General features: G+C 36.0%; 1 protein-coding gene across 1 annotated transcript in view; it reads right to left on the bottom strand.

The window, feature by feature from the left end:
* LOC133335864 (sodium-independent sulfate anion transporter) overlaps window positions 1-25,404 on the bottom strand; it is a 31,636-nt gene extending 6,232 nt beyond the window's left edge. The window contains exons 1-4 of the mRNA XM_061544159.1: window positions 25,370-25,404; window positions 6,104-6,281; window positions 5,835-6,039; window positions 4,952-5,037 (exon numbers count right to left, since the gene is read on the bottom strand). Of these exons, the coding sequence (XP_061400143.1) occupies window positions 4,952-5,037; window positions 5,835-6,039; window positions 6,104-6,281; window positions 25,370-25,404 (504 nt within the window). The remainder of the gene's footprint in view (window positions 1-4,951; window positions 5,038-5,834; window positions 6,040-6,103; window positions 6,282-25,369) is intronic.
* Between the last annotated feature and the right edge of the window lie 489 nt (window positions 25,405-25,893).

Raw genomic sequence — 25,893 nt, forward strand, 5'->3', positions numbered from 1 at the left:
GTATCACTCGTGGAAGATCCTTCATCATCGCATGACTCGCTGCATTGCCAAAACGATTCTCATCAAAAAGTACATCCCGGCATTCGATGACTTTAATGTTTAACTCTAGGCTTTCTTCCACACCATTCTTCATACGGCGTTTTGTTTTCCAGCTGCTTTGTAGGATACCTATTTCTAATATAAACGGCGGTATTTATTGCCTCTGCCCATAAAGCTGGTTTCACATTCGCATACACCATCATGGATCTGGCCATTTCCACAAGGTTGGCCTCTCGGCTACCCCGTTTTTTTGTGGTGTATGAGAAACCGTCAACTGCCGTGTGATGCCTTCTTTCTTCTTTCTATATAATATATTCACTCCCACTGTCCGATCGTAGCGATTTTATCTTGCAGCCTTTCTGCTTCTAAACTGGGTCTTTGAACACCTTAAACTTTTCAAATACTTCAGATTTCGACCGCATAAAATAAATAAATATCTTTCTGGACTTATCGTCGATAAATGTTACGAAGTATTTGGATCGTCCAACTGAGGGTGTTCTAAAAGGACCGCACACATCTGTGTGCACAAGTTCCAATAAATCCTTGGAAATCGTCTAAGACTGGTTAGGGAATGGTAATACATGAACTTTACATACCATACAAGTGTCAAATTTGTCATGACTTTGTTCGTTCCGCTTGCAACACAATTTCACCATCTGGTCTCTTCACTGATGCTCTCTTCTCATCAAAATTAACGGTTATCCTCTGTCAACAGCCTTGTTAACCGATATAAAATTAGCTTGCAACTCCGGCGAGTACAAAACGCTTTTCTTCTCGCACTTATTGGCACAATGTCCCATTAGACCACAGTTGAAACATTTTCCTTTGAAACATTTCTTGTTGCTTTGCTTCTTCTTGTCCGTTCTAGAGTTTGCAGGTTTTGCGACGAATGCCTTCTGATTGGTTATTTCTTCCTCGCTTTGTCCTAAGGATGACAAACTAGGAAGATCCTCGCGCGTTTCGATTGCGATCACAAAATTATCAAATTCCTTGGGAAAGATAATCTCTATACCGGTTTCATGCAATTCCTCGTATACTTCCGAGAACTCGTTCACCACATTGCCATTTGACGCCATCTTCAAATTTACCAACTTCTTATACAAAGAAATTTTTGAATCGGACCCTTTGACATGTAGGCCTCCTCCAGCTTTTTCCAGGCTTCATGTGAAGTTTTCGTATTCCTTATATAACCCAACTGTGTTGGTCCCATTTGCGAGGGATTGTGCGGCTTCCCATTTCGCTATTGCTGCCTCATTGCCCTCCTTTTTGGTTGTTCCATTCACGATCTTCCAAAAGTCAGCATGGACCAGGACACTCCGCATCTGGACTGACCACAGTTCATAATTGCTCTCGTCCAACTTATTTATTTGAAGAACTGGGGCACTCATTTTTCTCTCCTTTTCACTTACTGACAATTCTAGATGTTATTTTCAGCATATAACACAAATGCGATTGAACTTATTGAATAATCCTAAATGCTTTTTTAAATTCGCAAATTCTAAGAGAAGAGCACAACATTTTCCTAGCTGTATGAAACTTGGAAGTAAAAAATCATCAGACAACACACAAATTGCAAATCTATTTGCGGACTTTTTTCAATCTTCATATATTCAAAATGCATTTAGTGGTCAATATAATTTTCAAATTGATCAATTAAATCATTTTCCTTGTTTCTGCTTAACTGAAGGTGAAGTTTATTCTGGGCTAAAGACATTACGTTCCTCATTTTCCCCCGCTCCTAACGGAGTTCCATCCTATATTTTTTGAAGTCTTGTGCTAATGAATTATTTTTACCCCTTACGAAAATATTTAATTATTCCTTTTATTTTCCGCACTTCTGGAGTTCGAGCTATGTTATCCCCCTTCATAAATCTGGCAATAGATGTCTTATAGATAATTATAGATGTATTGCGAAGTTGAGTGCCATACCTAAACTTTTGGAACTATTAGTGCCACGAAGAATATCACATGAAAGGCAGATCTACTACTTCCAATCTTTTTGAATTTGTATGTCATGTTCATAATGGCTTTGCAAATAAGCAACAAACTGATGTTATTTATATAGACTTCAGTAAAGCTTTCGATACTGTAGTTCATAAGCTATTGCTCCATAAACTTAATGTTACAGTAGATATATGCGTTTTTTTCTTATATGGAATTATCGGATATAAGAAAGTATAAGCTCGGTGTTTTTGACAATCTTTCCTATATGCGATTTTTTCTTATTTGAGATGTGCTTATAACCAATATCTACTGTATAGGCTTCCCGTAAATTATTTTAAGCTGGATTTCATCCTATTTAGATGATCGTACCCAAAATGTTTTGTTCAGTGATTCCTTTTTTAAAGATATTATTGTTTCCTCTGGAGTTCAGCAAGGAAGTCATTTGGGTCTGTTATTGTTTGTTCTTTATCTAAAGGATCTTCCGAATTCCATTCGTTATTCCGAAATAGTAATGTATGCAGATGATGTCAAGCTGTTTTCGCATACAAATACACGTAATTCAGTTTATTTACATTACGATTTACACTCACTTTATAACTGGTGCAGTGCAAATGGAATGTCTCTTAAGGGAACCCCACCCATTCTCGATTTTAATTTTTCAAGAATTTCAATGGGCTGGTAAATCAATACCAATGCTTGTTAAAGTTTGTAACTTTGCACATATATATTTGAAGATTTAAAAGAGAAGAAAAATAATTTACAAAAAATTTTTGTTATTGTTCTGTTGTTGTTTTTTGTAATTAAAGAGATGTCCTTATTTTTTACTCCTCACTGGAACATCGGAATCCGAAAATTCCAACGGTGTTAGAAAGAGTACATGTCTGGCTCTAAAATAACCAAAATGGCGGACCTTCACTTTATAATATTTTTTGAAAATCGCCGATTTTTTACCAAAAACCAAGTTAAAATATAAGGAATATCTTCACCGATTGGCTTTATCCTATTATACGAGAGCTATACATTCCCAGAGAAACGTTGCAAAATTTGGAACCGATTGCACTATTAGTTTTTGAGTTTTCGTATCGCCATTCACAAAAAAATGCAAAGAGAAAAACGCGTTTAAAGTTTGAGAAGCCCTTTAGCCGTCACTTGATGCTGACACAATAAATCGGCTATATCTTCAAGAGTTCTTGAGATTTTCACTTGAAATTTTGTAGAGACATTCTTTAAACAGTGTAGATTCGAATTATATCAACAAAAATTTTGACCCCGAGAATGGGGGGGGGTCCCCTTAATTAAAAAAAATGCATGAAATTTTCCTTATTCAGATCACATCCAATACAATCCGACTACTTGATAGGGTCATACAAACTGGACAATGTTGATTCTTTCTCTGATCTTGGCGCCATGTCTTTATTAGGTTTCTTTAAATGCTAATCTAGAGAGTTTGATCGCCCTCATGTTACTAAAGGATTATTTGTTAGTATTGTCCGCCCAATCCTAGAATATTGTTGCATTCTTTGTAGACCTCGGATTTTTGCATATTTTTTATGCTTTATCCGATTGGACTCAAATTTTGTATTTAGGCGTTTCATGCTCCAATTGAACGATATTTGGGGTCTTGTTAAAAATATGCAAAATATATGCAAAAAGTATGCAAAATATGCAAAGTATGATAGGTCGATATGCATTAAATATGCAAAATATTTGCATAAAGTATGCAAAATATAATGCAAAATATGCAAAATATATGCAATATATGCATATTTTGCAAAAAATGCAATATATGCAAATATGCAAAAAATTAAAAAAATATGAACCCTTCAAATAATTCTAAATCCTTTGAAACGAATTTGTGTCCAATCAGAATTTCGATATCTTCATTATTAAAAAATATGCAAATATGCAAAATCCGAGGTCTAATTCTTTGGAGTCCATTTTATAAATGTCACTGTGATAAAATTGAGTCAGTTCAAGTTCAGTTTTTAATTTTTGCCTTGCGTGGCCTAAATTGGAACCCATTTGAATTACTTCCAACTTATAAAATTCGCTTATTGTTAATTAGTCTTCCAACACTTGAAAGAAGACGTTTTATGTTAAGATCATTATTTATTATTAAATTAATACGTGGCCTGATTGATTCACCCTTTCTTACGGGAGAAATAACTTTTAATGTTCGGAATTTTGAGCCGTTGAAATTGTCAATCGCGAGAACTAATTATGAACTAAACAACCCAATAAAGTCTTTTTTTAATAGATAATAGCATAAGTAATGTTATATGCCTAAGTAGTCCATTGCATGCCATAAAGAATTCTATACTGGACTTGGAAACAGTAGAGCCTAGCATTTCAGCAGCATTTGTCAAATTTTATATTATAGCTTTTGTTTAATGTTGGTGGGTTAATTAAGTTAGTTTATGCTATTTATCGATCTGATTTATATTTGTTGTATAATTATTAATTACCGGCTGATGATCTTTCTGTAGCCGGTATTGTTAAAGCATTACTAACCCGCCTTAGTCCGGTCTTTGGTGTGTACGTGCTCCCTGCGTATAGGGAGGTAGCCCCCTCAGTCGGCAGGGGCGGGTGAGGGAGGCGTGTGGACGAACGAAAAAAAATATCAAAGGATTTATTGAAATTAAAAGCAGTGTTATATGCTTCTGTCCACAACGAACAACAAAAGAAAAAGAAAGAAGTTACAACAGCATTCATGTTGCACAAAAGAGAGTTGCCATCTATTTCCATCAAATCCACACCTCTGATAGGCCTAGAAAAATATTTGCTTTTAACAATCCACACCTATGATAGGACCAGGCCTTAAAAATATAAATGCCTCTAATAGGTCCAGAAAAATATTATAAACAATCCACAATACCAAACAATAGGCCTAGAAGAAAATCTTTTAAAAAGTCGATGCCTCAGATAGTTAACAAAAAGTATTTTAATTCAAATTCTTATTTTAACTTACCTTAATTTGTGATGTTCCAATAATAACAGCTGTGGCCGATGTAAAACCAACCGTAACGGGTAAAGAAATTAAATCAACCAAAGCGCCTAAAAGTATGCCAAAAAATTTGTGTTATTAGTAAGATTGATATGGGAGGTACATGGAGAGGAATTAAATAATTCATATTTTAAAAATGCGTCATTAAAAAATAAATAAACATATTGATCAAATATAATTAATAGGTTATTTAATTATTATTTTCAAAAATCCAATCAAAAATTGGGCCACTCCAATTTATGTTGACACATGTGTCACATTATTCGAACCAGATGTTATTTATTAACTATTTCAAATATCTATCTAATATGAAATGTGTTTATCTAGGTTATGTTTGTTTTCCCTAGTTTTTTTTCTTGAGAATAATATTTGAAATTCCAAATAAATAAAATACCATTGCCTAAATTCCAATATTTGCATATAATTAGGAACAAAAATAAATAAATGTTTTTTAAACTTTGGACTACAATCAGACGTCACATGATATTCACGTTTCGATACAATTTTGCGATTGATAGCTAATTAAGATTATTGTTATTACTGTTGTAATTATAAAATACTTATTTATGTGTGTTTAGATATTTATTTGTCATTTTATAATTTAATTAGATTTTAATGAGACATTTAATTAAACAATTTGTTTTAATGGGTGCATAAAACAAAGTAATTAATAGAAAACAAGTTCGGCCCGAACATATGGACGAGTTTTAAAGAAAATTTTTAAAAGATTGGAAATTTATGAAAAATATTTTTTAAATCCTCGCTACTTCAAAAAATTCTTTTTTTATTTTTCAATATTCCACTTCTATGAAATTCCCATTCCCACTTGACCCTTCCCCTTACTTACCCAATCTCAAGACCGCCATTAACAATTCCACCACGCCCGATATCAAGCACAACAATATGGCATAAGCCGGTCCAGAATTTAAACCAAAGCCAGTATGACGGCTGGTCATCAAGGCCAGCAAAGCGGTGGGACCGATTGTCACCTGACGGCAGCTACCAATAAATGCATAAATTATGCCACCCACAAAGGCGGAATATAGACCATACTGGAAAAAATAACAACAATTACAAAATTAGCAATTTCCCTTAAAAAAATCTCTAACTACTCACCTGCGGTTCCAATCCCGCCAATGTGGCATAGGCCAAACCCTGTGGCAGTACTGTAAGTCCAACGGTTATACCGGCAATTAAATCAGACAATGCATCTTGCCCCGTATAGCCCTTCAGCCATTTAAGGCCGGGCAATAAACGATAGGCCAGCTCTTTGGTGGATTTCATTGTTGTGTAGCTGAAAAGAAAAAAATAAGAAAAAACAATTACAACAACAACAATATAAACAATTTTATTCAATTAATGCCAGCACATAGTTAGATCGTTTTCAGTTTTATTGAATAGCGAACAATCAAGGCAACAACAATAACTAAAGATTTAAAAAAATGTCCATAATTTATATGGTGTTGCATTATTGTCAATTTTCTGAAAAGGCCGGGCCATAATGATGATGTTCGGAATTCATTGAACGCATGACGGATGACTTCGAAATAATTTCGTTAATAACAAATATATGGGGGAAACTGGGTCTGGAGGTACCAAATTACATCATTAATTTTTTTTTATTTTGTCACCGGGGTGGAGAAGCGGTTTAAAAGGCCTTAGCCTTGTCTAAGTATGTTTATGGATGGCGAAGGAGTTCTGAAACAATTTCGATTTTATAAGCAATTTTCAAGGCAAATATAGGTGACCTGTAGGTCGATTCAGTAACTTATAACGATCCGACAATCGACAATTTTGTCTACACATAAAATCGTTTGCAGTAACGAAAATATTATTCTGCAAAAATGTAGACAAATTGTCGATAAACTTTCAAAAAGCTTTTAATTTTGAACATTTTGAAAACAAAATACATACAAATTCAGAACAAAACAAGGCATGTTCAATATTAAAAAATATTTGTCGATAAGTTAACTTCGAATATTTTGGTGTTGTTTATTAACAACATTTTTAACAATTGTTGTTAAAAACTGTTATAGAATTGAAATATTGTTTATTTTGACGTTATAACATTTTATCGATTTGAGAAATGTATAAATTTAATAGTGAATCGACCCACTGGTAATAGGCTCCAACAAATGTGGGTGCCTTGGCATCTGTAGTCAAAGGTACAGCTACAAGCACTCAGCCATCGGCCAGATTTGAGGAACCACAGGGGAAGAGCAGCCAACCCAGCCTTCAGAGACATAAGGGGACTCAACATCGAATTCTGAGTCTGAACATGATAATCAGACAAATATAACCGTCTTGGAGAGCCGGAAGAGAGAAGAGGCCGACGAGATGATAGAGTAGGTATGTAAGGATATCGCCAAACTCACAAGCAGGAAGAAGCAATTGTCTGGGGCACAAAGGCGGAAGTTGGCCAGAATGAACCGGATGAACAAAAAGTGCAAGATACAGACAGTGGCTAAAAACATTTCCTCCACTTCTGCGGAAGCGGCGAAGAGAATACGGTCTCCGGATGAGCAGACGACTGTCAATACGCCAAAAAGAAAAAGAGCCTCCCACCTACCGATAGTAAGAGAAAGTTGAGTCAAACCAACGTCAAAGGAGACTGCCACGAGAATCCACTGACGAAGTTAGACAAAGCTGGCTCTGATATCAGGAAGACGAGTGCTGAGTCGAAATCTTCCGCAAAGACCGGGAATCCCAAAAGCACCAGCCGTTATTTGCGAAAGAGGAAGGTTGCCAGGAAACGCTACCTAGACGAGCTTTGCTATGCAGTGATCGACAGAAATAGCGCGTCCGGTAAACTGAATAAGGCGACCCACATGGAGGTGTTGAATATGGTCAACAACAAGATCATGGAGCACCTACGACAAATGGGGGACTCCATTGACCTGGATAGCTACGCATTCAAAGGGGACTATCTAATGCTGAAATTTGAAACACTAAAAAACATAGGAACAATCAAACTCAGCGGGTGAGGAAAAAAGATATTCCTCAATTACAAAAGGTCTCCGTCAGAGGTTAGGGCAGCGATTTCGACACGGAACGCATGCTCGAGGTCTTCAGCCTACAGAACAAGACACTGCATGTGAAGAAATGGAAAGTCTTCCTCAGAGAGGAGAACGAGGAAGGGATTGTGTTAGGATTGGACAGGTCTTCAATGGCAAGTCTGGCAAAGGGCAAGGCGCATTACGTGTCCAACGCCGTATACTTCAAAATCGGGAAGGCAAGGAGTGAAGGCGGTGAAACCACAGGTAACAGCGATGGGAAAACACCCAGCAACAAAGAGGAGAGACCCGAGAAGACTCCCAAGAAAACCGGTTACTGGAGGACAACTAATAAAAGTCGTCCAGATTAACCTCCATCGGAGCGAGACGGCAAACAATGGTAAAATACACATCGGACTGATTCAGGATCATTGGTCAATTAAAAACAATGTCTCTGCACATGAGGTAGTACTCAATATTGAGGGCACTTTCGCTAAGAAAATGTATACCTTAGCGGTATGTATTCACATTGAAGGAGCTTTCAAGAATGTGAGCACTAATACGCTTATCCAATCCGTAGATACTTTCCAAGTCGACCGGGCAATCATAGACTGGGTTATCTATATGCTAAGGAATAGATGGATTAGCTGTAGCATACAGGACATAACAATCAAAGACAAAGTAGGTCAGGGAACACCACAGGGAGGGATTTTGTCACCGCTACTGTGGATATCTACCATAAATGAACTCTTAAGGAACTTAACCGATGTAGGATTTGAACCAGTCTCTTATGCATATGACGTTATAATACTTCATAGGGGAAGGAATCCTAACTTATCATAGGTAACGAAATAGATGTGAATACCGTCAAACACTTTAGCACAACACGCCAATAAATGAAGCGAATCAGACCCACAAAACACTTTGCGAAAATGAGGGTACAGAAAAGATCACCAAAATCTTATGGGGTGACCCAAATGAAGCAAAAAACTTAGCAAATCCTAACGCTAAACAAAAATGAAATAAGCCGAAAAATCTAAACTTTACCTAATTATATCTTTCTCTGCATTTCTAGAGCGCACAATAGGCCTCAATTGGCTTATGTGTATGTCCTTCCCATGTTGGACATGTGGTGGTATTATCCACCCCTCTTTTCAACCTAACCTAATAGGCTGTGCTGCCAATGCCCACCATTTCCACTTGGGAAGCAATGACCCAAACCCACTATTTTATACTTAGATATAATCTTAGGATATGTAATAGGGGCAATACAGCGACATTTGTAAATAGAGTGAGAGGCAGAGTCATGGGCATCACCGTCACAAACATGGACGACTCTGGGGTTAAGAATAGGGAAGTATTTGAAAAATGGTCCTTTTTTGTACGTTCAGATTTTGCAGAGTAATATTTAAAGATCCGAAATCGATAGATAGTATTAAACGAACAAATCGAATGTGGACAAACTTCGGAAGAGAGACTCTTGATCTTTTTATCATCGAATCGACTTCATTGGTTGTATGTACCGTCTTTCAGGCAGAAATCCTAGCAATCACGAAATCGGCGGAAATAGTAAAAAACACTTACTGCTGACTATGTGTGTGGATAGTCAGGCGTCCCTTAATTCACTTAAGTCGTGTAATATAAATTCAAAAGAGGTTCTTGACTGTAAATAAAAATCATGTAAAGCACGATATACAAGAGAATATTAATTTTTGTTGGTTTCCAGGACAGTGTGGCATAAATGGGAATGAAATAGCTGACGAACTTGCTCGTGAGTGTTCGCAGTCGTCCAGTCTACCGATTAAGGGATCTATACTATTATATTGGATATTTGATTGGCGAAATCCGGAAAAGGTACGACGAGAAAGCCGCCAAGTCCAATAGGACTTTATAATGACAAAATAGTCTTCTCATGGAAAAGAAAATGGTATAGATGGTCGGGTTGGTGTATTTTGTCGGAAGTTTCAAAATTCTAGTTCTTTAAACTCCACCCTAATATATTACATTACGAAATATTCTAACAAAAGATACAAAGTTAAATACTGATAATTGAAAAAGGCAAATAACTTAAAATTGACTGCCTCACTATAGTGGGTCATTAATTTGAATTACAATTTCCCGTAATATTATGCAGGTATTATTTTTCAAAAATAGCAATCAATGAATTGCAAAACCAGGTGGCATTTTTTTCTAATAGCTTGCAAGCTGATATAACAATTTAATTTGAGAAGATAGATAAGGGTAGAAGTGGATCTAGAATAGAAACAAAAAATATACATATTAATATATATATATATATATATGGGCCAGAGAGAGAGAGAGAGAATTTTGCATTGAGAAAAGAGAATATGCATTTGAAATTAAAAAATGTAAACCTTTAAATATGAATTGAGAAAAAAGCAAAATTAATGTAAATTCTGAAATGGAAGCCCATATATTTACAGTTCTTTTTGTCAAAAATGAAATATTGTATCAAGTCTAATGTTTATTTAAATATACAAATAAAATGTTAGCATATTAAATAATTTTGAATGCTCTTAATGAAAAAGAAATTGAGTAAATTTAATTTTCTAATTAACACCTTTACAAATGAAAGCGTTTTTTAATATAATGTCTAATTTTATTGAAGTCAACAAAAAAAATTAGAAAATACACATTCGAAATCAATATTAGTACATTAAATATAATATAACATTTTAAAAATAGTCCATTTTCTCCAAATAAGATGTGGGAATTTTTGAAACACTTTCGATTTTACATTTCCGAATGAGATTTTTGAAATCCCATCTTTCAGATAAGCGGATTTTTCTGTTCAAAAAATATGGGGGTTGTAGGTTGTAGTCGTGCCGATTTAAGGGAACCCCACCCATTCTCTATTTTAATTTTTCAAGATTTTCAATGGGCTGGTAAATCAATACCAATGTTTGTCAATGTTTGTAACTTTACACATATATAATTGAAGATTTAAAATAGAAGAAAAAAAATTGTTGTTGTTGTTTTTTGTAATTAAAGAAAAACCCTTATTTTTGATGGCGGGCATGATAACTCCTCACTGGAACATCGGAATCCGAAAATTCCAACGGTGTTAGCAAGAGTACATGTCTGGCTCTCATATGAACTAGGATTATTGACTTCGCTCTAAAATTAACAAAATGGTGGACCTTTGAAAAAATATTTTTGGAAAATCGCCGATTTTTTACCAAAACCAAGTTAAAAAATGAGGAAGATCTTCACCGATTGGCTTTATCCTAGTTCATACGATAGCTATACACTCCCAGAGAAACGTGTAAAAAATTGAAATCGATTGGGTTATTAGTTTTTGAGTTATCGTGCCCGCCATTCGCAAAAAATTGTTTAGAGAAAAACGCGTTTAAAGTTTTAGAAGCCCTTCAGCCGTCACTTGATGCTGACACAATAAATCGGCTATATCTTCAAGAGTTCTTGAGATTTTCATTTGAAATTTTGTAGGCACATTCTATAAATAGTGTAGATTCGAATTATATCAAAAAAAATTGACCCGGAGAATGGGGGGGTCCCCTTAAACAAGAGAAGTCCATATTTTTCAAAAGACATTTGGGAACTTTGAAACACTACCGATTATATTTGTAAAACATACTTTTCCGCATGAGAACATGGAAATTCTATCGTGTAGAACCTTCCAACTTGTATAAGCAGACTTTTTTTCAAGAGCCAGTGAGTTTTGTCCAGAGATTGTTTGTCGCGCCAAATTAAAAACATATGAACTATAGGAGAAGTGGGATCTTTGAAACACTTTCGATTTTATTTGTGATTTTTTTAAGTTAAAATACAACAATCCTAATATAAATATAATAACATAAACATTTTCAAAATAGTTTCTAATCTCCAAAATGAAGATGTGAGATATTTGAAAAAAAAAAAAAACATATTAGGTAGCAATTCATAGAGTACTATTTTGGATTGTACAAACTGGATAGCATATGGTGAGCCCCACTCGGCATAACTTTGCAGGTTACTCCGTTATGTGCCACTTAGGTACGACTTCCAAACAAAAACGACTTAGCTCCGTACAGAATTACTGATTGCTTTGTACATGGCAATGAGCGCCTTCCTTTACCAGAAGGTACCTGTTAAAGTTTTGCTAAAGACTTTTCTTTTTATGTATTTTGAAATGTTGAACTATCGACAGAGATGCTTAAAATATCAGTTAATACAAAGCGCCAACCAACGCCCTCACACACGAAAATGCAGTTACCAATCGATCACACGTATTTGGATGAGGATTGTAGCTCATCTGAAACTCCCGGCTTTCTATGGGTCACGCGCTCGGTTGAAATTGTACCCACTTTCTTATTTTACCTATCTGGCTTGTGACAGAACTTTCGTTCGAAAAGCCGAGCTTAAAAAAGATTTCCAAGCGTGTCGTTCTTTTGTGCAGTTTTTCCAATTTGAAAGACCATTTTCGACAATGTTGTCCTTCACTTGATCTTTCCATGTTATTTGTGACCTTCCCCTTCTGCGTGAACATTAGTTGTTTCGCTTTTATATGACTTTTGACCTGGAGGTATCTTCATCCATTCTCACAAGATGGCCTAGCCAACGTAGTCGCTGCAGCTCGATACGTCTGACAATGCCGATGTGCGAGAATAGATCGTACAACTGATGGTTCGTTCAGCGGCGATATTCATCATCAACGCAGATCGGCCCATAGATTTTTCGGAATTTTTTTCTCTCAAACACTCCAAGAGCTGCCTCATGCAGGCTCTCCACAATGGAATAACCGTAAAATGAGGATGGAAACCAGATGCAAAACCAACACCTCACGATGCAAATTTCCCAATGACATTTAGCTCAGTCTTGAGTTCACGGATCCAGGAGGTAAATATCGTTGCAGTTAATTTCGACGGTAATAGGAAATTCTCTGCTTGATATGAAACAGGTAAATATATTTTAGGAATGTCCATGTGCCCCATTGAAGTTGGGAAGTTCTGAAAGGAGATATTTGGGAAGCAGCATACGAGAGGCAAAGGTGAACAGAAATGACACTCTGTATACCAAACAACACATGTTAATCGCCTACACCGATGACATCGACATAATGGGTCGAACAATGAGAGCAAATTGAACAAATTGAGAATGAATCTGCCAAAGTCGGCCTGCCAATAAATGGCGATAAACCAAGCTAATGGTATCAACGCGCAAGACGTCCAGTATACTCGGACCAACTGTGGAACTTGAGAACTACAGCTTCGAGGAAGTCAAAGACTTTATATACCTCGGTACCGCCATAAATAAAACTAATTATATCAGCTTTGAAATTCGGAGAAGGATAGTGTTGTCCAACAGATTCTACTATGGTCTAAGTAATCAGTTTAGAAACAATGCCACCTCCCGTCAGACCAAACTCACACTCTACAAGACGATGATACTACCCATGCTGTTATATGGATCGGAAGCATGGGTACTTACGCAAGCAGAAAGATATATGGTCCGATTTACGTTGACGGTGAATATCGCCGTCGAATGAACTATGAGTTTTACCAGCTATTCTCGAACATAGGCATTGTTAGACGTTTCGAGATACATCGACTACGTTGGCTAGGTCATGTTGTGAGAATTGATGAAGATGCCCCAGCTCAAAAGGCGAACCAGCTGATGGTTCACGCAGAAGGGGAAGGCTACAAATTAGATGAGAATATCAAGAGTAAGACAACATTGCCGAACATGGTCTTTCAAATTGGAAAAACTGAGCAAAAAACCGACGCGCCTGGAAACCTCGCCTGACGGAACGAAAATTCTCTCACAAGTCAGCTAAGTATGTATGTATTTATATGTTACAAGACTTCAGATTAAAATCATAAAAATTATTTTAGAATATAACAACGAAAGTTCTTCATACCACTACTGGAGTTCAGGAGGCTTCGAAACACTTTCGATTTTATAATTCTTTTTTGACGATTTTTCAGAGAAGGTCACACAGGGTAATCTCTTTATGAGACTATAAATTATTTTTTATACCACAACAAAAGTCCTCGTTACCGCCACTGGAGGTCCGGTGTCTTTGAAACACTTTCGATTTTAAAATTCGTAACAAAATCATCCGGAATTCCACTTGACAATTTTGACACAAAAGCTGACATTAAAGATTAAAAATGAACAAGAAGGTGAAGAAAACCTTGGTGATTAAATGGAAAGATGAATACTTATCCGCAATGGAGTAATCCAGTTTGAAGAAAATTTTGAATCTCATCGAAGAGTGTTATTGGGTAGCGGGGGTAAAATCAATGACATTTCAATCTGAATCGAGTTTTTGAGGAATCAAAACTGACCTATGAAGAAATGAGTATATCGATTCAAGACTCTTAATGAACATCTAGAAAATTAGGATATCGAATCGCTTGATATTTTATAGTCAGCTCATTTTTAAATAGGAAGGTCCTCCATAGATGAGCATTTAGAAAATGTGATATGACAATTGAATCCATAGCAGCTGTTGCATAATATGAGGAAGAAGAACTTCGTGAATAAATGGAAAGATGAATACTTAAACACAATAATGTAATCCAAGATAAATGAAAATGGAATCCCACCAAGAGTGTATTTGGAAATCAGGGGTCAAATCAATGAAATTTCATTCTGAATCGAGTAAATGGAGAATCAAGACTGACCTATGAAGAAATGAGTATCCTGTTATGTCAAATTGAAATGATGTTTAATTCACAGCCCCACACACAAAGGTGGAATATCGAATCGCTTGATATTATATTGATATTTGTCGCCAGCTTACTTTTTAATAGCAAGGTTCTTGGTAGAAGCGCCAGATGATAGAAAGATGTGCTAGGGTTATTGAGTCGATGTTAGCTGATTCAGAAGATTAAGGACTACTGGAATAAATGGAAAGATGAAAATTTAGCCACATTACAGCACAGAGGATAGTGGTCCTCGTTACCACCACTGGAGGTCCGGAGTCTTTGAAACACTTTCGATTTTAAAATTCTTAACAAAATCATAGATATGTGTTCTTGAATTACACTTAGAATATTTTGAACTTTATGACACACAAACTCTTATAAAATATTAAGGGATATTTTTTTAGGGAGGCTTAAAAGAATGACTTACACTAGTTTCAAATCCTATGAATTATTTTCTGATGCCACAACCGAAGTTATAGGCGCTACAACTTGAGGTCTGTCGGTTTTGAAACAACTTCGATCAATCAACTCCTAGATGTTTTTCAAAATTCGACTTGCTTCGATAAATTCAAGCAGCTCCTAGATGTCTTTCAAAAATCGACTTGAGGATTACAAGTTCTCCTAGGAAATCAAAGGAGATCTTTGACCAAATTCTTTTCTAGGATTAATATTCTATAGGAGTCCTGTTGATAATTTTTCAAAACATTTGTATTTTACAATACATACCTAGGAATCCGAACAGAATCCAATTGTGAGATGTTGTTTCAAAAATTGGTTCTATTTTTTTTTTTTTTTTTGTTTCCCAAAAATTATCAGAAAATTTATCACTTATTTGGAACCAACACTTATTAAACAAAAAATATGACGAAGACGAATTTCTTTCTAAACACAATCCATTTGTTTTAATAATAAAACAAGTGTTTCTTTGTTTATTCGTCGTTCTTATTTTCCCGACTTTCAAAAACTAAAAACGGTTTTGTTTTATTTACTTTTTTTCTACAATATTTTTTTTCTTTCTCTCTCGTGTGTGTTTACATTAATGACACGTTTTAATTGCTGATTGACTGGTTCTTTTGGATATTTTTCTTTCTACTACAGTCCATAAATTACTATTAACCGAACCAAGATATTTCGAAGTGTCATGTTCCGTGTTTTGAACTATAGAACCGAACGACAGAAAATATAAACCGTATTCACGTGCGTTAACTAACGATACCGGCATTCGACTGAAACGTTCTCTGCGGGTTTTTTATCGATCGCTTTAACAGAAGTCTAACGCTCGAATCAATTTTTTAGAGTTTAGAAGTCGCCGCGTATTCTCACATAGAACGGGAGAGAAAGAGAAAAATATTTCAATATTTTGTTTATTTGTACGGTATACCTCCAGAAAAATTCTTGATTATATTTTAGAGAATACCACCACCACAAAAAAGTTCTTATCAAAGACCAAAAAACAGTCAGCCATAAAAAAGACCTATAGTAGGGAAAATATTTATGTTTGTATCGGAATAAGCTTCTTAGCAAATTTTTTTAAGATTTGGTATTTTTAATTCGTCATAATCTCAAAATTTTAATTAAAAAAAACTTAGTGACGGGGTTTAGTCTAGAAAATTAAAAAATGGAAGAATGTTAGACTTCATGTTATTCGTATGTACTAAGTTAGGGCTTCAGAAGACAAAAAAAGATCTTCATCGAAGCTTAAAAAATATTCTGAAAATTCTTTACAAAATCCAAAGATTGAAAAAATATTATTTACAATCTTTAGGCTATTGGAGAAATATTCGTTAAAATATCCACGCTTTGTCGGATCTTGAAAGAATATTCTGAAAAGATCCACGCTTGGTTAGATTTTAAGAAACATTTTAATCTACACTTTGTTAAAGAGGACCTTGAGTATTTTTTGGAAAATATAAAATCGAAAGTGTTTCAAAAACTTCTAACCTCCAGTGGTAACGAAAACGTTATGCTTGGAAAATATTCTTTAAAAATCCACCATTTGTTAGGCTAGGGAAGTCGCCAATCTCCTACTAGGCGCGTCTTCCCGGGTGGCGGATGGGAAGGCGATCTCCATGATGTGTAGGGTGAAACTGACTTAAGTCAACTTTTCTCTGCACTTCGTGGAAACCTTGGGGATCTTCGGATCCCCCGTGGACCGTGTAACCCAGTACCGGCGGCAATCGTTGGTGAGATCACAAGCCACGTGTCGTCGAGATCAAGCGATTGTAATCCGGCTTTTCTAGGTGCGGATGCCTTGGCACCTACAGCTGTATCTGTTACAAGCGCATCAATTTCAATCCCGAACAACGTTAACGAACCGGTAATTCTATTGCCAAACGAGCATGTCACGACTGATGAAAATCCATCTCTGACTGACAGGACTGTAGTTCTGGGAGGGGACGACCTACTCTGGGACCCTTAACCCTATCGGCGATAGTTTAGAGGAGCAAAGTAGGGAAATCTTCGACCAGTTAGACAGACTTGTCCCGGAAGAGGAACTGCTACTAAATCTCACCTTGACTGATGTTGAGTTGGACACCACGATGATTCCGGCCAAGTTTACATAGGGGGATTGTTGTAGCCTAAACGAAGGAAGCATAGACCCTGTTGACCGACAGACTTCAAGTCTGACTCCAACAGGTCCTGTGACGGCACTTGCCGACAATAAACTTCAGAGGCAAATTGCGAGACTCGAGACACCAGCAACGGACAGCGGCTCAAAGGTTTGAAATGCCCGATAAGTATCTGATGCGAAGCTCTGGAGAGGCGAGACGCGAATTTGCTTTAGGAGAGGGAGGTTCACCTCATCAAGGGCAAGATGAGATTCATAAGGAAGTTCGAATGAATCTATCTGCACGCTCTCCATCGAGAGCTCCAGATGGATAGGATCTCCCTCCCGAATCTAACGGCTCCATTAAAAACTCCAAGGAGAACTCTACATTGAATGAAGTAGTGGCATCGGCGAAGCCCTCTGTCTCTGACAAGGGAGCTAAGCAGACTTCTAATCCGAAGCCTAACCCAAGTTAAAAAGGAAAAGGCTACTGAGAACATCCCGACACAAAATGTCACCCATAAGGGTGACAAAGTGTGGAGGGCTCTGTCTCAAAGCCCGATTCTACGCCTAGCGACAAAGGTAAAGCGGTTGGTGCTAAAGCTTTGGGTGGAACCACCAGTGGTCGGAATAGGAAGAATGGCAAATCCGGCAAGGAATCATCGTCTCCTGGGAGAGCAAATGCCGCCCCGCAGAGCAAATCTGTGAAACGCATCCGCTCATCAGAAGGTCCGCAACCTTCACGCAAGAAGACGATGACTTCGCGTCTGACTGACCCATCTACCTCATATGCGTCTGTCGCGGAGAAAAAGCCTAGTACAGAGAAGGCATCAATCCTTCAAGTGGCAATCGTTGACAAATCTGATCCTCATGGCAGGATTAGTGATAGTCATTGGTTGCTCTTTGAAGGAGCCCTTCGGTGGGCTATCGTCTGTGGGTCAGATCAAGGGGATCGTCATTTTGGCAGTGTCTTCATGCAGATGGTCGCCAAAGTCATTAACTGCTTAAGCAGGAAATCAAAAGATTTCCTCGCCCTTCGGTGGGCTATCGTCTGTGGGTCGGATCAGGGTGATCGTCATTTTGGCAGTGTCTTCATGCAGATGGTCGCCAAAGTCATTAACTGCTTAAGCAGGAAATCAAAAGATTTCTTCGTGAAAACTGTAGACGGCTTTGGTGCACTCTGAGAAGAATCCAACCTTGTTGCGGACAAGAAACTTCAGCTGAAAATGTTATCGTTGCAAAATCTCAGCCTCACAACATCGAGCTGGACTGTTGTCAGTCTATCTCCTTGCAGCAAGGGTAGCACCGGGGGAGGCATATCTCAGGGAGCGTGAAGGAAAATTGAACTTCGGTTAAGGATGAGTTCGGTTTCGTCTGAGCACTTCCACCGAAACTCAATAGGAGTAGGGAAGCGGCAAAGGCTGCGCATCCTGCAGATTAATCTGCTTCATTGCAAGGCCGCCGCCGCCGAACTACTCTTGTCCCTCACAAACTCTGAAGTGGCGATGTCCACATGGTTCAGGAGCCATAAATTTAAAAAAAGTATGGTTTCTAGATTAAGGAATGCCAACTTCGACATATTCGCCGCGTCCATGGGGCAAGGTATAGTAGGTTAAAAGAGTTTAAATCTAATCTTTCTAATCGACGGGGATAGACACTCTGCTCTTCTCAGTCTACATGCCATTTGAGGAACTGGATCCACCAAACCCTAGTGTCCGAAAGATGCTTGACGAAATGACGAGCACTTGCAACGTCATCCTGTTTTCAAGGCATCCACGCCTTTAAGAAATCTAAAAAATCAACACTTTGGTAGACCTAAAAAATCGGTAAAAAAATCTACAGGATCCTGTGGTTTTCGGTGTATGCTGGAGATCCACTCATTACCAAAATTAAAAAGTCACTTTCCCAATTATTGGAAAAACAACCTTAATCTGATCTACAACCACCATCAATTGATTAGAACCCCTTCAATATAGAACTTTCCTTATCATTGCGTCAAAACGGCCTCAAGGTTGTTCTCCCCTATATTTATCATTGGTTTAAAAAGTTTTAGTTTAGTTTCTAAAGGCTCTAATCTAAATTTTATGTTTTGTTTATTATTTTTCACCAAAACAAAACCGGCACTCATAAACACGTGCAGAACTTGAAAAAAAGAGATAAGCACTTCGTTCTAAGGAAATAATGCTGAGTCATTATTTTTATATATTGCGGATTATACTGATACAAATGGAAATCGTGATATTCTACACCTGGAAAGGCTTGACTATTGGATATTCATCAACTGCCAAAGATAGCATCATTTATTAAAAAGTAATTTTTTATTATTAATTATTTTTGAATTGCTGTGATTAAAATCTCTTCACCGACTGTTATAGAATTTATTTTGAGTCTAACGACAATTTATTTTTTTCTTTTTCTGAAAAATCATTGTTGAACGCTTTTTATATTCCCCCTAATATTTGTTTATATTTCATCAATCAGATAGTGGACTTGTTTGCGATATTTTTTAATTTATGTGTATTACTTAGTCATCGTCTCTGGTCTTGACCTATTTAATTGAAAGGAAATAAATTCTTTAAAATATCTAAGACTTGTAGATGGCTCGAAGTAAAATTAAAAAAAGTCTACGACTTTTAGGCGACTCGAAAAATATTCTGTAAAAAATCTATGCCTCGAAAAGAAATTATTTAAAAAATCGACGGTTTGGAGGTGGAGTACCTCACCAAGCTGGATAATCAAAGCCGAGGTATGAATCTCATCAAAGAGTGTTTTTGGGAAGCAGTGGTGAAATCAATGGCATTTCAATCTGAATCGAATAATTGAAGAATCAAAACTGACCTATGAAGAAATGAGTGTATAAATCGACGGCTGGATAAATCCAAGCTGGATAAACAAAGCCGAGGTATGAATCTCATCAAAGAGTGTTTTTGGGAAGCAGGGGTGAAATCAATGACTTTTCAATCTGAATCGAATAATTGAAGAATCCAAACTGACCTACGAAAAAATGAGTATGTATATCGATTCAAGACTCTTAACCAATATCTAGAAAGTGAGGCTATCGAATTGCATGATAATTTGTCGCCAGCTGATTTTTTAATACGAAGGTCCTCCGTAGATGCCCCAAACGAGAACATGGAGACAGATGCTGAAGAAGAACTTCTGAAATAAATGGATAGAAGCGATGACGACCCAAACTGTAGCGACGACGACCCTTACCGAGACCGAACAAAGTAAGGATATCGAATCACTTGATATTTTATGGCCAATTTTCTTTATAATAGGAAGATTATTTATAAATGCATCAGATGATCTTACTGTCGATAAAATAGGGACATTGAATCGATGGATACAAAGGCTGAACAAGAACTTCTGAAATAAATGGTAAGATGAATACTTAACCACAATTGCAAGACAGGAGAAAGTGGTTAAAAAAGCTACGCGTTGTGGATACATTGAAAAATATCCTTGAAAAGAGCTACGCCTTGTAGAAGCTTTGAAAAATATTCTTTAAAAAATCTACACCTTTTGGGAGCTTTAGAAAAATATTCATAAAAGTCCTATAAATTATTTCTAATACCACCACAAAAATTATCGTTACCACCAGGAGGTTTTTGAAACACTTTTGATTTTATTCTTTAAAAAATCTACGCCTTGTGGATGCCTTGAAAAATATTCTTTAAAAAATCTACGCCTTGTGGATGCCTTGAAAAATATTCTTTAAAAAATCTACGCCTTGTGGATGCCTTGAAAAATATTCTTTAAAAAATCTACGAATTGTGGATGCCTTGAAAAATATTCTTTAACAAATCTACGCCTTGTTGATGCCTTGAAAAATATTCTTTAAAAAATGTACGTCTTGTTGGAGCTTGAAAAAAATTATCACTGGAGGCCAGTGGGTTTTTGAAACACTTTCGATTTTATTCTTTAGAAAATCTCTTTTTATTTATTTTATTACAAAATTACACACATACACACAAGAACATTTAAATATTGCAAATACGTACATAGTAGTAGGTATATATGTATTAATAATAACAATTAATGATTAATATTTTGTCCGCATACATATTTATTACAATTTGTACGTGGCCGAAGAAACCCCTCTTTCGGTAAATCCTTTTTTTCACCAGAAGGTGTTTGCATTGCGATCAATGTCAATAGAAGTAAAATAGCCTTCAATATAATGCTGATTGAAAATTTCGTCATTCCGCTTAATAAAAATAGTAAATATATCTTCGATTAGAATTTTCGATAGCACCACCAACACAGACCAGCTAACAAGAACTGAATTGACCGAAGTTGTTGCTTTTCAATTAGAAGGTGTAGAAGACCGGGAAAATTCCTTTTTGTCACAAATTCCAAAAAAAAAAAAAACCTTAATGGAATATACAAATATTTTGTAACTTTTTGACATACAGTGACTCAAAAGCAAAATCGATGCATTGATTGGATGATATTAAATGTATCCACTATCATTTAAACAGAAAAAATATACTCCGAACCACAGTCGTGGGCAAACAGTAATGGGGAATACATTTATCTAGTCTAGCCAACGCAACATTGTATTTGTCGCAATAAATTATAAGAAAAAATTGTCTTAGAACAGCCACGGCTGAAGCTCTGACATCACCTTCCAAAAATATGTTAGATATACTTGTTTCAATTTACTTGTCAACACAATATTTATATATATATATATAACCTTTGAAACCGAAAAATTGTATTAGAGACATTTTCCAAAAATTGTGTATTCATTCTGTCTTGAATTCTTAAGTCGACGTGTTGATATTTTATCTTTAATTCCAATAGGTTATGGGTCCAGTCCAATTGTCCATTTTAAAAATATAAAAAAATACTAGAGAAGATTCGGAATGGAGCAAAAAGTGATGTTTCCGTTGTTCCTGTAATTATTTTACATAGAAATTTAAGATGCAAATGCATTTGTGGGATGTTGTGGAAAAGGATACGCCAAATCCTGTTACCGGGGAGTTCACTAGACAAGATCAAAAAGACAAAGAAACTATAGCAAATACATCTTATAAGAACATCATCATCAGCAAAGTCCTTGTGGAATACATTGAAAATAACCTATGTGAGAAAAACTATGACGTCTAAGTTGCATTTGTTACGTCGGCTATATGACAGAAGTTTGAATGTTATAAGGGCACACTTGCTAGATATGAATAGCTTGCCGAAGTCTTTTAGTGCATTAGTTACGTCAATTGAAGATCAGCCGGAAGAGACCATCATACTGGAATATATTGAAGAAAAACTTTTGGAGGAATGTGAACGCAGGTGTGAAACGGTAAATTATAATAATATGGTAGAAAATGATGCTGTAACAAGTGAAAAAGCATAAAGTTCGGCCGAACCGAACTTTATAAAACATCCACCATAGATGGTTTAAATAAAAATATAGGAAATATACCAACAAATTTGTTTCAAAAATTTTTGATTTCAATTACAAAGTAAATAAAGATGAAATTAAATTAAAACTTTGTCCATTTTATTATTTCTTCCAAAATTTCTTCAAGTTCGAACATGGGGAATATCGGTCCACTCCCTCTGGTACTTCATATATATGAATATATATATATAAGATAAATTATCGAAAGGATTCATGGTTATATATATGGAAGAAAGTTACTAGCCGAGGGTTTAGCAACTGAAAATCTGTATGTTTTAAAAGAAAGAAATGGATGCAAACAGAACACATATACAAATCATTCATTAGCATGTATTCATTTATGGTATCGACGCTTAAGCCACCGAAATATTGCTCATATCAAGAAATTACAAAATTTAGCTGAAGGTATTTGTATACAGGATTGTAATGACAATAAATTTTGTGATATATGTTCAAAATCCAAAATGACTAGGAATCCATTTCCAAAAGGGAGCAACAGCAAGACTAAGGAAGTGTCGGAGATAGTCCATTCGGATGTTTGCGGACCCCTTCAAGTAAGCTCTCAGAATGAAAAGAAATATTTTTTGACTTTTAACGATGATCGATGATGATGACGATCGATCGATGATAACGATGATGATCGAAAAAATCTGTGGTAACATTAAAATTTAAGGATTTCATTGCCGAAGTTCAGAATTTTTTTGAAAAAAAAGTTCTTCGCTGCGATAATGGAGGTGAATTTATAAATAATGAAATGAAAACTTTGTTGAAGAATAATGGTATAATTTTGCAAACAACAGTGTGATATTATCCGGAGCGAACGGAGTAGCGGAGCGTAAAAACCGCACTTTAGTTGAAATGGTAAGAGCTATGCTGAATGAAGCAAATTTACCTAAAATGTGACATTTCATGAATTTGATATGCAGCATAGGGCGGAAAATCTAACGGAACAATCGATTTCAATACAATTTTCAAGCTATAAGGAAAGCAAAACTGAAGAGTATGATTTGGATTTTCAGTCTGCTGATGAGAATATAGAGGACGTTACTATCCGGTCTGAAAGACTGAAAAGAAATACTCCTCTGAATTAGTAAGTGATAATGAAAATCCTCCAAATTCTTGGAAAGAAATGCCAAAACTCCCAACATCAAGTCGAAATGTATGGATGAGCGCTGTAAATGAAGAAATTGCCAGCTTAAAAAGTAACATCACCTGGGTATTGACGGAGCTACCCGAAGGGAAGAAAATAATAGGATGCAATTAAAGAGCAACAACTTCAACAAGCCAAAGTATAAAGTTTCCAAGGGATACACAGTAATTTGGAGAAGAAAATTGGATTCGAAAAAGGAAAGGCTGACACTTGTTCATATATCAAGAAGGAGGACAGCGACTTTAATTATCTTCTCGATGATCTACTAATGATCTATGATCTACTAATTTGTGCAAAGAACAACATTATTTTGAATAAGATTTATATTTGGGAAATGCGTCATCTTATTTAGGCATTAAAATTATTCGCAATTCCCGAGGAGATTTCCAACTTAACCAAAATGAGAAAATATCCAAATTGGTAATTGAGACGAAATTAGAAGGAAAATGTTCGCAAATTCCAATGAATCCAGAATTCCCTAAAATAGTACATGATGATAACCTTCTACAAAGTAATGATAGACATCGATCTATTTTAGGAATGATTCTTCATATATCGATCACGACAAGACCAGATATAGCCGCAGCCGTTTCTATTTTTTGTCGAAGCGTTGAAAGGCAACAACGGAAAGTAAATTAATAATTAAATCAGATTCGGATTTGAATATCAAATGGTACACGGATTCAAATTGGGCAGGAGATCTCGATAATCGAAATTCAACAAGTGGTTATCTAATTTTGCTGGGAGACTATGCAATTTTTGGTCTTCAAAGAAGCAGTCAACAATTGCGTTATCATCTGAAGCTGAGTTTTTAGCGGCTTCGTACGCAGCTCAAGAACTATTGTGGATCAAGCAATTACTACATGAGATGTCAATTACAATCTCATTTCCGATGTATGAAGACAACCAAAGTTGTATAAAGATAATAAAATCTCCAAAGTTTAGTTCAAGAACCAAACATATCACATAAGGAATTTAGAGAGTGATGGTGTAATTGATTTATTGTATTGCCCAACAGATCAACAACGAGCTGATTTCTTGACCAACATTTGGCTTCATCTAAGTTTTAATTATTAGTAAAGGATTTATTTATGGTGCGATATGTGGCTGTATCTGTTGTGGATCAAAATATATGGACCTTAGAACCCTACAAAAACTAGGAAATTCTGTCGCGTAGCCGGTGTTGGTATCTGTCCATAGGAGAGTCTTAAATCGCCGCCCGTCTTAACCGGATAAAACCGGGTACCCGTACCCGAACTTCCGGGTCAAATAACCGGGTACGTCCCCCAAATAAAAAGATAATTAGGGTAAAAATACCTACCTTTGGAAAAAAAATCAGAAAAATCTGATCGTTTTTACTAAACTAGAGTTAAGCCAAATATTCTTTAAAAAATCCACGACCTGTGGCTACTTGAAAAAATATTCTTAAAAAAAATCCAAGTCTTGAGGCTACCTGAAAAATATTTTTTTTTTTTAAATATTTATATATGTATATATATTTTAGCTTAAAAAATATTATTTAAAAAAATCCACGCCTTGTGGTTGCCCTGAAAAATTATTCTTTAAAAAATATTTAAAAACTTCAAATCATTATTAATATGTCAATGACTCACATTGGGTTATCCAACTTTTTCTCTTCATTCAACATCTTTTTTTTAATAAATTCCAATTAAGAAAACAGAAAACTAGTTTTTTCGTCTGCTTTCGGTCATCAACCAAAAAGAAAAATTGTAAACACAAGAGAAAATGTAAACAGTCTAGAAATTTTAATTAAATAACAACAACGACAACAAAAATAACCGTCACAACATTCACTGTTATTTCTGCCATCAATATGGCAAAACCAATACAACTACAACAAATTCTTATGTCATTTCATTTGTTTACATTCTGCCCTGGATGTGGCACAAACGAAGTGTCACTTGGGCTAACTACGTGGCAACACTGGCCGCCATAATAACATAACAACATAAATTCTTTTACAAAAAATTTTTGGAATTTGTGGCATGCAACATGCCCATCAACAAGCCTGCCACATCCATAATTGCACGCACAAAGCAATAACAATAACAAGCAAACAATACTTACTCTCACTTTTCCCCGGGTTTTGTGTTTTTGCATGCAATCGATGGCATAC

This window comes from Musca vetustissima, unplaced genomic scaffold, assembly GCF_032173495.1.
Source record: "Musca vetustissima isolate MV318-11 ecotype Yass unplaced genomic scaffold, APGP_CSIRO_Mvet_v1 utg8773, whole genome shotgun sequence".
Taxonomy (NCBI): domain Eukaryota; kingdom Metazoa; phylum Arthropoda; class Insecta; order Diptera; family Muscidae; genus Musca; species Musca vetustissima.